This window comes from Mustela erminea, chromosome 4 (assembly GCF_009829155.1).
Source record: "Mustela erminea isolate mMusErm1 chromosome 4, mMusErm1.Pri, whole genome shotgun sequence".
NCBI lineage: Eukaryota > Metazoa > Chordata > Mammalia > Carnivora > Mustelidae > Mustela > Mustela erminea.
Window position 1 is genome coordinate 82,192,365 of NC_045617.1, and position 15,833 is coordinate 82,208,197.

At 39.2% G+C, this 15,833-nt stretch overlaps 1 protein-coding gene across 2 annotated transcripts in view; it reads left to right on the forward strand.

Moving 5' to 3' along the window:
* Positions 1 to 8,075: 8,075 nt before the first annotated feature.
* GOPC (golgi associated PDZ and coiled-coil motif containing) overlaps positions 8,076 to 15,833 on the forward strand; it is a 39,594-nt gene continuing 31,836 nt past the window's right edge. For both annotated transcript variants that reach the window (XM_032339703.1, XM_032339704.1), the window contains exon 1: positions 8,076 to 8,583. In XM_032339703.1, coding sequence (XP_032195594.1) covers positions 8,296 to 8,583 — 288 coding nt within the window. In that variant the 5' untranslated portion in view covers positions 8,076 to 8,295. The remainder of the gene's footprint in view (positions 8,584 to 15,833) is intronic.

Consider the following 15,833-nt stretch of genomic DNA (forward strand, 5'->3'; position numbering starts at 1 on the left):
CTGTTTTCTTTTACTATCTGAGATAGGGAATGATAAGGGATTTCTTTTCTACCAATATCCTGATTTTCAACAAACTTGATCATTTATTTCTCTTGTCTAGTGATAGAATTTTTTTATTTTTTTTTTTTTTAGATTTTAGAATCTTCAAATCAGAAAATCATGCTCAATAAAAGAAAATTTGGGAAAAAAGAAGCAAGGAAGGGAAAAAAATAAATAAATGTTAGTCCTGTGCGCCAATCAAACATTTTTCCAGTTTCTTTTCTCTGCCTAGACTTTAAAAAAAACAAGAAGAAATACTCATGGAAAATCTTTTTTTCTTCTGTCTTACTAAGAGTGAATTCATGGTTACTTAAAAGGAAATGCCTACCAAACGCTATGCCGTCATCTGCCATCAGCGACAGCTAATTTTTCTGTTTTGTAGCACAGAGATGAGGTCCATTTTGCATCCTCTGCTGGTCACCGCAGGATGACCTTTACTTTGAAGGAGCCCTGAAATTACACTGTATGCCATTTTCTTCTTCCATGGTATTTCTATAGCTTTCCTGCAATCCTGGCATCATCTCTGTTACTATTTTATAATGTAAACAGTTTCATTTTATCAAGTTGTAAACATACTCATATACAACTTTATATTCTACACTTTCACTATTATATTTTTCATGTGAATTTATAGTTTCCATAAATATAAATTTAAATGCCTAATAGCCCATCAAGAGTATTGTCCCTGGGGCGCCTGGGTGGCTCAGTGGATTAGAGCCTCTGCCCTCGGCTCAGGTCATGATCCCGGGGTCCTGGGATCGACCCCCGCATTGGGCTCTCTGCTCAGCGGGGAGCCTGTTTCCTCCTCTCTCTCTCTGCCTGCTTCTCTGCCTACTTGTGGTCTCTGTCTGATAAATAAATAAATAAATATTTTTTAAAAGAATAGTATTGTCCCAGTTTGATTAACTACTAAATGATAGATTTTTAGGTTGTTTCATGATTTGAACATTACAAATATAAATATTTGGATCATAAAAAGTTTTAAAATGTTTTGAAGAATAAAAGCTCCATTTGTTCCCCCAGACCATGCTTATTTATTTAGAGAGAAGCTGAAAATTCTTTTATTTATTTATTTATTTATTTATTTATTTTTCAGGTAGAAGGCAACGTCTTATTAAGACCACAATCTATGGAGAAAGTAGAGTACAAATGTACAGCCTGGGTGTTTGAAGAGCATACATGTTTTGTTGCACCTGCTCTGGAGATGACAAGCTCTTCTGCAGTTAGGTTGTGCTAAGAAGCAGCCACAAAACTACCACCCTGCTCAGCCCCTGGCATGCTTTCTGCAGACTTTCGGAGTCTTCCTGTGCTAATGCAGGGCCACAGGTGTAAAATTCCCTACTTTTAGCTTGTGTTTTTAGGTCTTGGGTTTATGGATCCCTAAGACTAAGTGTGAGGAATACTGTTCTTTTCTCTGAGAAGACTGAAAAACACCTTCTCTAATCATTATTGCTTGTCTTCTTGGGGCAAGGAGAAACCTAATAAAGAAACATGAAGGGTGCCTGGGTGGCTCAGTGGGTTAAGCCACTGCCTTTGGCTCAGGTCATGGTCTCAGGGTCCTGGGATCGAGTCCTACATCGGGCTCTCTACTTGGCAGGGGGCCTGCTTCCCTTCCTCTCTCTCTGCCTGCCTCTCTGCCTACTTGTGATCTCTTTCTGTCAAATAAATAAGTAAAATCTTTAAAAAAAAAAAAGAAAGAAAGAAACATGAACGTCTTTCTCAAGAATGGAAACTCAAATGATTCACCTAGCAACTGTTCAGAATATAGTCCAGAATCTAGGTTAAATCTTTCAGCACTAGAAAGATTGCAATCTTAAAGAATTTGGATTGAATTTGAATTTGCATTTGAATTTGGATTGAATTAGATTTATGTCTTTTGTTTAGATTCTCAAGCTAGGATTCTCCCTCACTTGTTTTCTTTTTTTTTTTTTTTAATCTTTATCACACCTCCTTGCTTCCCTTCATTTGTTCCTTTCTAGAACCCAAGGGTTCTCAGCCAGGGGCAATTTGGCAATGTCTTTTTTTTTTTTTATGACAATAAAAGCTGGTTGTGATGGGGAGAAGATAGGCAGTATTACGGGCATCTGGAGAGTAATGGCCAGGGATGATACTAAAGAATGTACAATGTATAGGACAGCCCCACAACCAAGAACTAAGAAGTCCAAAATGTCAGTGCCATTGATAAGAAACCCTGCAATAAATACAATGCAATGGGTATTGGCCTTCTTTGGTTTATTAAAAGCAAAGGGCTAGTTCCCATTATAGACAGGAAACTGAATTCCAGAGAAGAAACTGACTAACCCAAATTTTCCCTGAAATTGGTCTGTAAGCACTGGCTTGTGATTCCTGTTATAAAACTGATCAACCAAGAGCTAAACAGAAGGCTTTAATTTATGAAACTCTCCCTCTGAGGTAAAAGAAAAGAAATTTTAAAGAATCAAAAATTATGAGCATGATTCTTTTTAAACTTGTTTCCTTCTTGGGGTGCCTGGCTGTCTCTGTCAGTTGAGTGTTCGACTCTTGATTTCATTTCAGGTCATGATCTCAGGTTCCTGAGATCAAGTCCAGCTGTGTTGGTTCTGTGTCCAGTGGGGAGACTGCTTGGGATTTTCTCTCTCTCCCTGTCTCCCACCCTTGCTCTGTCTCTCTCAAATCAATAAATAAATCTTAAAATACATAAATAAGCAAACTTGTTTCCTTCTTGAGAATGTTGCAGAAAAAGTCTGTTTAAGGTAAGATAAAAAATTTTTTTCTACTACTTAACCTCTCTAAATCTCAATTTTTCTTATGTAAGTGAAGATAAAATGAAGGGAAATAATTCCATTCTACAGAAAGGAATAGATGAAGTGAGCAAAGGCATGTCAAGTCCATGCGTGAAAAGGAAATCTCAGTATAGGATAGCTGTATTGGTTCAGGTTATTAGTTATAAGCAATGAAAAACAGTTCTGGCTAATTTAAGCAGAAGAGGGAATTATTGAAGATTGGGTGACACACAGAGTTGTGAAAACCTAGGGAACCAGATTTGGAAATGGCAAGAATAAAAGGAAGGCTATATAGCCAGAATCATAGGCAAAAATCACACTTCAGTCTAGTTTCACCAAAAAACATGGATGCCCTGGCCTCCACCACTGAATAAAAAATTGTGTGCCATGCTGGCCCCCAAGGCTACTGAAAAGGGACGTTACTATTTCCAGTACCATCTCTCTTCCCTTCCGAGATCTGTCCCAATCCTTGCCTCACTTGTCTCCAGGGTAAAAATCCCAGGTTGGTTATTTTGGTTTGCTGACTCCAGATCATATATATACCTTTGCTCCAGCTGTCACAGAGCCGGGAGACTGTGCTTGTCTGACAATTTCAGTTCATTATGGGAAGAAGACTCTGTTTACCGTATTTAAGTTATAAAAGGTAAGGAATTCCCTAAACAGAGGAAGGGGTCTCAAACATGGGTGGTCCCCCACTTATAGTGATGAATATCCACTATAAAATTCTTTTCAACTTTACCCCCTCTGCTTCCCATAGCCACAAAAACCAAATGAGTTTTGATTGAGTTACAGCCAACTAAGACCAAACAAATTCCAGTTCCAACAGCTCTTGTGACATGGATTTTGTATAATTGTTTCCCCCCAGTTTCCTGACAGGTTCATTTGGAAGACTATAAAAATTCTAAGGAGATAATTTAAGATATTCTTGTACTTTTAAATCAAAGTGCAAAAAAAAAAAAAAGATAACTAATGTTAAACGGTGTTCAGAATGCAATTGTTTGGGGACCCTGTAGAATTAATCTATAAGAAACATAAATGACAGGGGCTGATGAGGGGGAGTCTATGATTGATCTGTAGAGTCTGACAGTCCAAGAAAAAAACAGTGACTTGACACTGGATGAAAGAGGAAGAATCAATGATGAGTAAACTCTGATACCATTGTTGATAAATGGGGGTTTTAGATAATGCTGAATCAAACCTGGAGTTGTGGGAAATGGTAGATAAAGAATATAAATCAAGTAACAGGTGGAAAAGCAGTTGAGGTTGGACCTGAGTAAGGAAAAAACATAATAATAGACATTTTGAAAACTGTTTTTCTTATGTTTTGTCTTTAGGTTTGGGTATACCACACAAAAATGTAGTAGTTCATAAATTTTAACTACGGAATAGCTAAAATAATTCCCAAAGTTGCATTATACAGGGTGCATTTTTAGTCAAATCAACCAGGTCATTGTTAAATAAACCTTTCTCTTTTGGTTAAGAAAAAACACTCTTTGAATTTTAGAGGAAAACATGTATTTTGTAGATATTCCTGACTCCTGTGCCAATATAAAAATTTTTAATTATGCTTTCTGGCAGGTATTAAAGGTATGTCTTGAAAAGTGACAGCTTTTAGATTCCTAAGTAGACTGTTGTACCGTTTCAATTATTAAGCTGATTCCACAAATACTTACAACATTCTGACCATATTCTATGTTCTGTTTTAGAACCTGGAATTCAAAGATTAAGTAACATATAGTTACTGCTGCAAGGAGCTCATAGTCTAAGGGGCTCCAAAAAAATATGATGTGTTGTAGCAGGTGTTTGCAGGAAACTAAATGGTGATGTTATCTATAGCTCCACATGAGAAGAAAAAAGGAAGGTTTTCTGAAAGAGGTGTCTGAGCTAATCCTAAGCCACTGCACCAAAATTCTCAAGTTTTAAGAATTGGGCAAACAATTTCTCTATATGTCTATATAAAAGAAATTATCAGAAGGAGAATAAGGCTCAGAAATCACTTTGGGATGCCCAGATTTCTTCTTCACTATGCCTATCTCAAAATTTCATATTGTTAGTGAATGTGAATAAATATAATTTAAATAATATGTATGAACATGATATTCCAAGACTTTATCCACATTGCTCAAATAAAATGGTAGTGGATTTTCCTTGGCTTGATTCATCATACAACTGTTTATAGTGACCAACATCATTTACTTTACCTTTTCTTTTTTCCTGGTGGGGTTACTAGAGACTAAATGAAATCTGCGAAGCTTAGTACAAGGCCTGCCACACGGTAGAGTTTAATAAATGGTAGTCTCCCTCTCCAGTCCAGAGTGGATCTTCTACAGCCATTCAATACAGTGCTTTTGTGATCGAGGAGGCTCCAATACATGTTTGAACTCTACACTAACCTCACAGTTTAAGCACCAGTACTCACCTAAGAAATCCTTAGCACCTTCTCTTTTGCCCAGTTTCCTCAGTTCCCACCCTATTTATTCTTAGAAATACCTCGTGGCAAAACCCCAGAGGGATAAGTTCCTAAAACAAAACTGTCACATTTAAGTTCTATTAGAAAATTTTAATCACATAAGCCTGATTCATGGAACAGTTATTGAAAGTTTCTGCCAATGCAATTGCAAATAGAAGTATCAACATTTTATTATCTCTAGGAAAACAAATCTCACAGGGATTGAGATTACACACAATTCCAAATTCTGGGGTAGGTCAAGATAAGGCAATCAAAAATAAAATAGATAGATAAATAAATAAATTTACCAGTGTGGGGGAGGGGATGGCAATAAATGTAGGCAAAACACTCTGACAACAGATGGCAGCACTTGAGTATCAAACCCTGCTCTTCCAAAACTTCCATATTAGGTTGTGACTTGCAGAAATACAAATTCCTGGTAAAGTGGGGCCAAGGATAATGTCTACACAGAGGGCATTTCAGGAACATTTGAACTAGTCACATAGTACCAACATAGCAAGCACACAGAGATGTGGCAGCTGCTACAGAGTGGAATCATGAGAAGGGACAGCGTGAGATAAAGTATTCTGAGACACAGAGAGCGTGATTTGTTGAAAATGCAAAGGTTGTAAACAGAACTGGAACTTGGTTCTACAATCCTGAAAATGGGGTTTTCACTGCCCATCAGAGCACTGGAAGCATAAACATTTTTTTTTTTAAAAGATTTTATTTATTTATTTGACAGACAGATAGCACAAGTCTGCAGAGAGGCAGGCAGAGAGAGATGGGGAAGCAGGCTCCCCGCTGAGCAGAGAGCCCGATGTGGGGCTCAATCCCAGGACTATGGGATCATGACTGAGCCGAAGGCAGAGGCTTTAACCCACTGAGCCACCTAGCGCCCCAGCATAAACATTTAAAACATTTTAACGCATTTTGGCCATACCCACATGGTATGATAGGAAATTGAATGGTGTTTCTTTCTAAAGAAATTAGATTTATTTCCAAGTACAGGCCATACAAATTAAAGAGAGTGATAATAGAAAATGAGTATTAGAATTACTTTTTTGGTAATATTTCTTACATATTAATAGATTTGTACATGGTTTATAAGTGGGAATAATTTTTATTTATTTTTATTTTTTATTTTTTTAAGGAAAACTTTTGGACAGGGGTACCTGGGTGACTCAGTTAAGCACCGACTCTTGATTTTGGCTCAGGTCATGATCTCGGGGTCCTGGGATCAAGCCCCACTAGGGCTCTGTGCTGGAGTGGAGTCTGCTTAAGATTCTCTCCCTTTCTCCTCCCCTTCTCAAAAAAAAAAAAAAAAAAAAAAGAGAGAGAGAGAGAGAGAGAGAGAAAGAAAGAAAAGAAAAACTTTTGGACTGATTTGCCAATTTATTATGCTGGTAACTTATACAAAAAGAATTGGATTCCCTCATCCCTCTATATTCCATGGTTAGTGGCTAAGACTTTGGAGAAAAAACTTTAAAACCTACGTGAAGGCACCTGTTTAAGCTCGAGGCAAAGACCTCACAGTTAGTTTCGCTTTGCTAAGTTTGCTGAAGCCAAAGGACTTTATTGACCAGTGCTAACTAGTGTGCCCTGCAATACCCACAGAGCAAACTAGAGCTATGATTTCTTATTCCTCAATGTCATTCCGTTGGCGAGAGATACACAATGCAGGCTTTGGTGGTGAGCAACTGGAAGAGTCTGTTCCAGATCACAGGAGCCTATTAGACAATGCAAGAGGGACAGTTCTCGCCAGCCTACTTTGAAGTCTGATTTCTCCTTCCCTAGGAATGGACTGCTCTAGAAGTGGAAGGGGTTTGACAGTGAACAGGGCTAATGAGCAGTTCGTAAACATTCCAAAGTACTGCAAAATTCAAGTAAGGTTATAGCTGAGTGTTAGACCCACTGGCCTAAGAGCTCTGCTTGAGCGAGGTTCATATCTCACTGTGTGTCTCCAGTGCCTCAACGGGGCTCTGCATGCAATATATTTATCAATATATGAATCTTCAGTTTTGTTTTTATGAAAAGTCACTGTGGGAACACTTCCGTTGTTGAAATAAGTACACTTTTAAAAAACAGTTCCTTGGGGAAACCCATGACCTGTGGTGTAATATTAAGGAGTACCAAGTACTGAAGTTAAGTATTTTACCTTACTACTGAGGGAAGTAAATTTTAGAAACGGAAGCTTTGAGGTTGAAGAATACAACTAAATGGGAATGGTAATATGTGACAGGGTGTAAAACTTGAACCCAGGTCAGCCTGACTCTTAATCACACGACAAAAGATCTCGCATGAATTCTGCAAAACCTGGTCGGCTGCTGTCCTTCAACGCGCAGCCCCAGGCAGTTTCCACCCGGAATTTAGGGCCTGGTTTAGCAAGAAGAGCCCGTACGTCCACCCACCTCACCCTCCACAGGCACGGTAATGGAAAGGTAAAACGTGGCTATTGCGCATGCTCACATCGCCTTTCCCCCGCATTCTTTTCCCTGCCCCTGTAAGTCCCCGCAGCAACTCTCCTGGAGGACTTTAGAATGGCTCCCGCCCACTGTGAAGTCAAATGGCCGGAAGCCGTTCATGTCTGCGACGTGGACACCCTCCTCTTCCTCGGGCCTTTACAGCTTGGAAGCAAACACGATGCGTTCCCGTTCCTCGGGGATTCAAGCGGGAGTTTGCCAGTTGTCAATATGGCCGCTGACAGGCTGGTCCCAAGCAGAGGCTTTTCATAGGCCAAGGTCGCATCCTAGCCCCGCCCATTTCAGCCCACCAGGCTGCGTCCGCCTAAATTTTCGCTACGCATGCGCAGCGGGGGCGGGCCGGGAGGTGGGACGGCTCGATTCTTCCGTGTGCCACCGCCGCCGCCTTAGCTTCGCTGCTCTTGCCACTCTGGGGCTGCATTGCCGGCGTTAGCCGCGCGAGGGGAAGGGAGGGGACCGACGGAGCGTGCGTGCGCGGGGGTCCCCGTAGTCTCAGCAGTTCCTCTCGTGCGGGGTGGGCGGCGGGGGTCAGTAGCAGTCCGGGGAGGCCCTAGACGGCGCCATGTCGGCGGGCGGCCCGTGCCCGGCAGGAGCCGGAGGGGGCCCAGGGGGCGCCTCCTGCGCCGTGGGGGTCTCCCCCGGCGGGGTATCCATGTTCCGATGGCTGGAGGTGCTAGAGAAGGAGTTCGACAAGGCCTTCGTGGATGTGGATCTGCTCCTGGGTGAAATCGATCCGGACCAGGCGGACATCACTTACGAGGGGAGACAGAAGATGACCAGCCTGAGTTCCTGCTTTGCGCAGCTTTGCCATAAAGCCCAGACCGTGTCCCAGATCAACCACAAGCTAGAGGTGAGCTGTGGGCCCTGGAGGAGGTGGCATTCAACCCCAGTTGTCAGATCCCATTTAACGCACCGGTGAAACCACCCTAGGAAATTGCCCACTGGGGCACCTCAGCTTTAGTGTGACAGGGGAGTGTGTGTAAAGGAAAAGAGTGAGATGAGGTAGAAAAAGGGATGTGGATGGACCTGTGGGTGTCCCGGCGTCCTGTCATCCACCTTCCTAGGATCTCTATCAGGAGGAAGCAGGAACTGATTACACCAGCCTCCTGTACATACAACATTAGCAAACCAGAAATTCTCTGTCCGAAGAATATCTTAGCCCACCTTGCAACATTTGAGTTCTTATATGGATTTTCACATTGATAAATTAGGTGTATGTATCATCAGACTGATAGTGTTGATTGTTTTTAACCATTTCAGATCAACGTCTGTTGTTGCACACAGACGTACTATTCCTTGCATGCATGAACAATTTAGGGGAATTCTATCAGAGCTCTTAGGAAAATTTAGTAGGATAAACAGCATAGTATCAGTGTTCTTCTCAGTTTACAGTTGGTCTTTAAATTACAGGCAGATAACCACCAGAGTACTCTCCAATTTTTCAAATGACTTATAACATTGAGGTTTTTCCAAAGTCTGGATTCATTTGGGAGAGTGTGTGAAGAATTGTCATTTGCTTAAGTCTCTAATCTTGGTTGTGTGGGTGGAGTGGTGGTAGTTCCAAAAAAAAACAAAAAAAAAAAAACAAAAAAAGCAAAAACCAAAAAAACAACCTACCACATTGTGCAGAAAGTTAAATTAATGCATTATTACAGTATTTAGGAACATGGGAGATTAACGTTATTACATAAAGACCATTTTCTAGTAGATAATTTAAGAGAATGAATCATTTTAAAGTAGATAAAAATTGGACAATTAGTAATGTGCAAAGCTCTTTGAACATTAGGTTATCTAAGAAATCATCATTTCTATCAGTTACAATGATTAAGAATACCCATTGGATTCAAATCAGTGTGATTATCAGATAGATCCTGTCTATAATTAATGGTTAGCGTTCTTTCACTTCCCTGTCAGTTACCCATGAAAAAGGTGGTATAATTCATCTGTGATTAGCATAGATGCAAAACAGAGATTTTGTTGAAAGAACTGTTCTTTTCTTCCATACTTTTTGAAAAGGTTGGAATGGAAGTGCTCATAGGAAGCTAATCACTTCATGTTCTAGCTATATGAAAATGTTTCTTGATTTCTTGATTAGTGATTATTTCTAGAAGATAGTTTATTTTTCAGGTGGCGAAAATGCATGTAATGGTTCTTTTTGGAAATAGTAAAAGCTTTAAATAACAGAGCAGGAATTACTTAAATGCTACGTGAGAACTTTCCTATCATTTACAACTGCAGGTGTCTACTGAGGATAAATAGCTTTTTAAAAATGAAACAATATCTATCTGATTTTTTTTAAATGACGAAGGACACTTTCAACAGTGGTATTTTGATATCAGATATAAAATCTAATTTTGGAGAAAGGTTTATTCTGTGAGTAGGAGATGGTGCTCGTTTTTTTTTTTTTCCCCCATCTTTAAATATTTTAAATGAGTATTCAGAGCTATAATAAATTATGTATATTCTTTTTCTCAGAAATTGTAATTACATATTCTGACTCCACATCCTGGCTTAGGAGGTGGCCTTTTTTCTCAAAATAAGAAATGCTAGTCTGTCATGATGTGAGCATGTTTTTTCAACATGCTTGAAACCTTTGACTTAAAAGATCTTAGAAAAAGGGGAGGGGACATTTTGTTTTTGTGTTTTTTCACTTAAATTTTATTTGTTTATGGGATTAATCTTTCTCCATTTAGCAGGTTTTACATTTTTTGTGGAATCGGTATGTACTGGTGAGGAGAGAGCCTCATTGTCAGTAGTGTTTTTCAAGGTAGATCTGCTGTTGGATTATCTGCAGATTTTCAGAGGTTACTTCATATACTGTTATCAATCACCTGAGATCTTGAAATCTTAGAAAAGATTTCCATATGTCCTAGCCCTGTTTTATTTTCTTAGTAAGTGGGCTGAATTAGTTCCATTGTTTTAAGGTTATGGACATTAAAATACAACCTTTGAGGCCATTTGTGGCTTGATATAGAAGGTGGGTACTGAATTTCAGGTTTTAGAGGTTGATACATTAAACCATATTAGCAGAATTGAATATTTTTATAATCAAAACACAGATACCTCCATTATGGGTAACTTATATTTAAATTGGCCTTGAGTATCTTTGGAAATTGTTCCTTCTGCCCATTTGTTGTGTCTTTAGGTAACACCATGTTTAACATTAACATAGCAGTTTAGGAAAATAACTTTAGCTGCAAAAAAATCATAGGTTACATTTTAAAATAAGATGTAAATGATGTCTACGTGACTGTTGCTTACTATAAGTTATATTTGGGGATAGGGCTTTTATAAGGGGAAGGGGAGAGCAAAGAGTATCAGAATATATTGAGATAGTGCCATTTCAAATTACTCACATCTCTCTTATTTACCCTACCCACCTACTTGAGAATTCCTGCTATGGTAAGCTACTTGGTGACCGTTGGTGCTGGAGTCGTAGTACTGATTGGGACAGTAGTAAGAGTAGTAGTAGTATTAGTAATATTAGTGTGTTAGAGTAGAACAAAGATTGAAGAACTGGTACTTTAGAAAAACCCATCTCTCTACCTGGAGATGCAGTTTTCTGCCTCTTTACCCCTTCTTTAAAATAACAGCAGAACACTCCATCTGTCACATCCTCCTTTCTGTCAACAGTTCCTGAATCAGTATATCTTTCAAGTAATTTACTTGCAACCATCAGTGGAGAAACATTGGTCTAGAGACATGTTTATAATGAACTAATGAGGTACTATTCTTTACTGCTTTAAAGCTGTCCTGTTTTTAAACAAGCAGTGAAGCAATGTTGTAGCGTTGAACTTGAAGGTTACTATTGGTTCGGTATGTATTTACTGAGCACTAATTATGTGCCATTTGCTCTATTGGGTATTTGGGATATAATGGAGAGCAAAAATGGACACAGTTGTTTCTTTTTCAAAGCTAGGATTCTGTTGGATAGTTAATTGGGGTAATTATCACATAAGTGTGAAATTCCAACTTTGTTGCATGTTATGATAGTTATGTAGAATAGTGAGAGCCTGTTCTGGGGGATTAGGAAGGCTTCCTTTTGGAAGTGACTATTGAGTTATGACATAAAGGATAAGTAGGAATTAATTAGGCCACAATAAATAGGAATATCAGTCAGTCTTACAGTAGAGAGAATAGAAAGTGGAACGCAACTATGACAGGAAAGTGTGTAATGCACTTGAAAGAAAGCTGGTATATGTTGTAAGAGTAAGGGCCAAAGAAATGAGATGTAAGATAAGTTTGAACAGGTGGGTAGGGACATATCTACTTGATTTTATTGGCCATGGGGTAGATTTAGGGGCCGGTATCATAGCAGTGGGAAATGTTTTAAACTAGATGGTAACCTTAGGCATGAGATTAGAATAGTTCACTCAAGCTAGGGTAAGGAGAGACTTTGGGACAGTGCACAGAATGAATGCAGGAAATCATTTAGGAGGTTCTTATTCTGATCCATATGATAGGATAGTGAGGGTAGGATAGTGCAGGGTAGGATAGTGAGATGGAGGTAAGTGTTCAGAACAGGAGAGACTGGAGAGGTAAAAGTAAACAGTTTAGAAATGGATTGGAATGGAGGGATGAGGGAATTCAGGATGACTCCAAGATGTCAGTTGGTTGCATAGATAGATGGATATGCGTTATTATTAACAATAACTGTATTGCTAACCTTACTGATCAATTACTAATGGGCAGACTCACTTCGTTTTGCATATATTGGTTCATCTAATTCTCATGACAGTCCTGTGTGTAGGTTTAGTATTCTTATTATTCCCATTTTCCTCAGGATTAAGTAAGTGGCCCAAGGCTCTAAAATTAGAGAAGCCAGTTTTTCCAAAAACACATGCATTTATGCCTGGTGTGGGGAAAGAGGAGGTGGAGAGAAAAGCAGGTAGAAAGAGTGAATGTGGCTGGTTAGATTGTAAGAAGGAGTGTGGGGTTCCCGGGAGGTATTGTTATAAAAATTAGACACGTTTATAAGCCAATGAGATGCATCTACTTGAGAGGAAAGCTCAATATTCTAGCAAAAGGGAGGGATAATTAGGATTGATAAGGTTTCTGAATGAAGAGGAGATCAAAGATACATGTAGAGAGAATGGCCTTACATTGAAAGGACAGCTGTTGTACTTTGAGGCAGAGGGAGACAGTTTTGAGGGAGAGGGAAGCGGTGAGAGCAGAAGGTGGGAGGTTGAGAGGATTCTGTCTGATGGTTTCTTTTTTGTAAACTTGGAGCCTGGGACAACTGCTGAAAGTGGGTGAGAGTAATAAGAGCTTTGAAATAGGGAAGAGTGGGAGAGCCAACTAGCCAGAGCAATAGAAGGACTGTCAGGCAACGTTGGAGACTTACTTGGAGCTAGTTTTCATAAATTCATGGTACAACCAGTGTGCCCTGTTGCGTGACTTTCTCCAGCAGTGCTTACATGGTTACTAACAGGCTCAGTGATGATAGTAATAATCCAGTGCCATAGCACAGAGTTTGCTATGTAGACAAGAGTGTTACTGAAATGAAAATGGTAATGGGGATGAAGAAAAGGAGATAATCAACTGAAGTAGAAACAGGATTTGATAATTGTGTATATGTGGAGGGTGAGGAGGAGGATGCCACCACAGTTCTGTCTGACAGATGGATTAGTTGATAGCTGTTTCATAGTCTCCCCCAAAATTCATGTCTACCCAGAACCTCAGAGCGTGACCTTATTTGGAAATAGAGTCTTTGCAGACGTAATTAGTGTAAAGGTAAGCGATAAGATCATAGCCGATTAGACTGGACCCTAAATACAGTGAGATTGTCCTGATAAGAGACACTCAAGACACAGAAAGACACTGAGAAGAAGGCTATCTGAAGAAAGAATCAGAGGTTGGGATGACCTTTCTACAAACCGAGAAATGCCAAGGATTACTGTCAACCACCAAACACTGCGAGACAGGCATGGAACAGTTTCTTCTTTAGGATATCCAGAAGGAACCAGTTCTTGATTTTGAGCTCCTGGCATCCTGAACTGTGAAAGAATAAATTTTTGTTCTTTTAAGCCACCAACTTTGTGGTGATTTGTTGTGAGAGCTCTGTGAGACTTAGACCATGTAAGGAATCCAGGGGAAGGAATAGGTCTGGCAGGAAAAATAATGAGTTGAGTTTAGGAGATTGTGCATAGTTAAGGTTCTTACCCTTTCTTGTATATTCCTAACATAGTCTCCTAGTTGCTTCTTACTCACTCCAAACCATCCTTTCATTGTCAACATAATTCTAAAATGTTTCATTTTAATGGTTCATATGAAAAAAAGGCAACTCTGATTGTGGTCGCTCTTCTTTTTATACTTCCCTTTTATTCATTGGATAAAATTCATACTCTAGCTTGGTGATCAGTGCCCACCCAATGTGTCTGTCCTTATTGCTTGTCACCCCTTCGTGGCTGCTGTTGCCTCTCAATAAAACTGGTCTGTGGGCAGTTCTGTGAGTAGGCCTTGCTCTTGCATGGCTTTGCCACTTTGACATAGGCTTTAGTGTATAATGCCTTCACTGTCCCCTTTGTCTACAGTATCGCACACCCACTCATCTTTCAAGGTACCACTTACATCACCATTTCTGAAGGCTGTCCTCACTCCATTTATCTCTGCTCTCTGCAGGCAGAGGCTATCAACACCTTTAATTCACTTGGACTGTTAAGTTGGTTACCTTGTCCTGTCATTAGTGATTGCCACAGCTCTTTACCTCTAGAAGGTAAGCTCTTTGAGGGTCAGGACGATGGCTTAGGTGAAATAATCTCAGTATCATATGCTTTGTGAAAGCTGACTTTAGGTGTGAACATTTTCTCTTTGTGAACCCCTTTTGGTTTCTAAGAGTTGGTTGGTTTTTTTTCCCCTATAGTGCTTTCAAGTCTTATTGAGTAGTAATTCCTCTGAGTGTGGTATCTGGTTGACTTATATGTGGATTACAGAATTGGTGTTTTGCTGGCCCCTTTTTAAAATTGGCAATTTAAAATTCACACATTAAATACCAACCTTTCTGACCTATTTACATCCGTCTCTCACTTGTGAGGGGTTTTCATTTCTCAGACCTTTCCCTGCACCATCCATGTATTAGCTGATTTCCGTTCAGTACTTGGGTAAATTTCTCCTCTCTGACCCTTTCACTTCTTCTTTTATCTTCTTTTTTTAAAGTTTTTATTGAAATTCCAGTTAGCTGACATACAATATAATATAATATTCATTTAATATTCAATACAATGTAGTGATTCAACACTTGTATACCTCACCCAGACTTTCACTTCCTTTTTTTTTTTTTCTGAATTAGTACATCACACATGCCTCTATTATAATAGTTTTTGATACTCTCCATCATAATTGGAAATGTCATTCTATCTCTTTACCAGACAGTGAAATTCTGAAGGACAGAATCCATGTCTTACTCATCTTTTTGTCTCCAGATCCTGACACACAGCATGTACTCAATACATGTTTATTTGAATGAATAAATTATTTGAAACACTTTTAGTGTTCTGCCATGAATCCTTCCAAGATTACCAATAATCATTCTGTAATACAGGTTTCATGAGAGCTGGGCTGGTGTCTTTCTGATAACATCCATAGTGTCTAACACAGTGTCAACTACACTGTTGAATGACTGAATCTGCAGGTTCATTTATTTCCCTGGTATGTAATTCACAAGGATTTGATTTGTGAGTTAATATTTCATGGTATTCCACTTTAAGAAAAATTTGGAACTATGACTAAAATAACATTAAACCTCGTTAAATGAGTGTATTATGTATGGATTGTGTGCTTGTGACATTTCTAAAATATTGGGTGAGTTGGTTCTCCTCACTCTACATCCAGTTGGATCATAAAGCAACTGAGTTGTTTAACATTAAAATGGAAACAAACATTTTATGTTTTTTGGGACTTCATTTTGTGGGTTAACATCAAAGTAATTTAACTGTCAAAAGTACATCACGGATTTATCTTCTTGCTTCTATTTCAAATCCCACCCCCCCATCCTAGTTCATTCAGTTTGTCTCCTGTATTACACACAGCTGCCTTTTTTAAAGCATAAATTTGATCATATCTTTCTGCTTAAAAGTCCTCATTTATACTATGAATAAAATT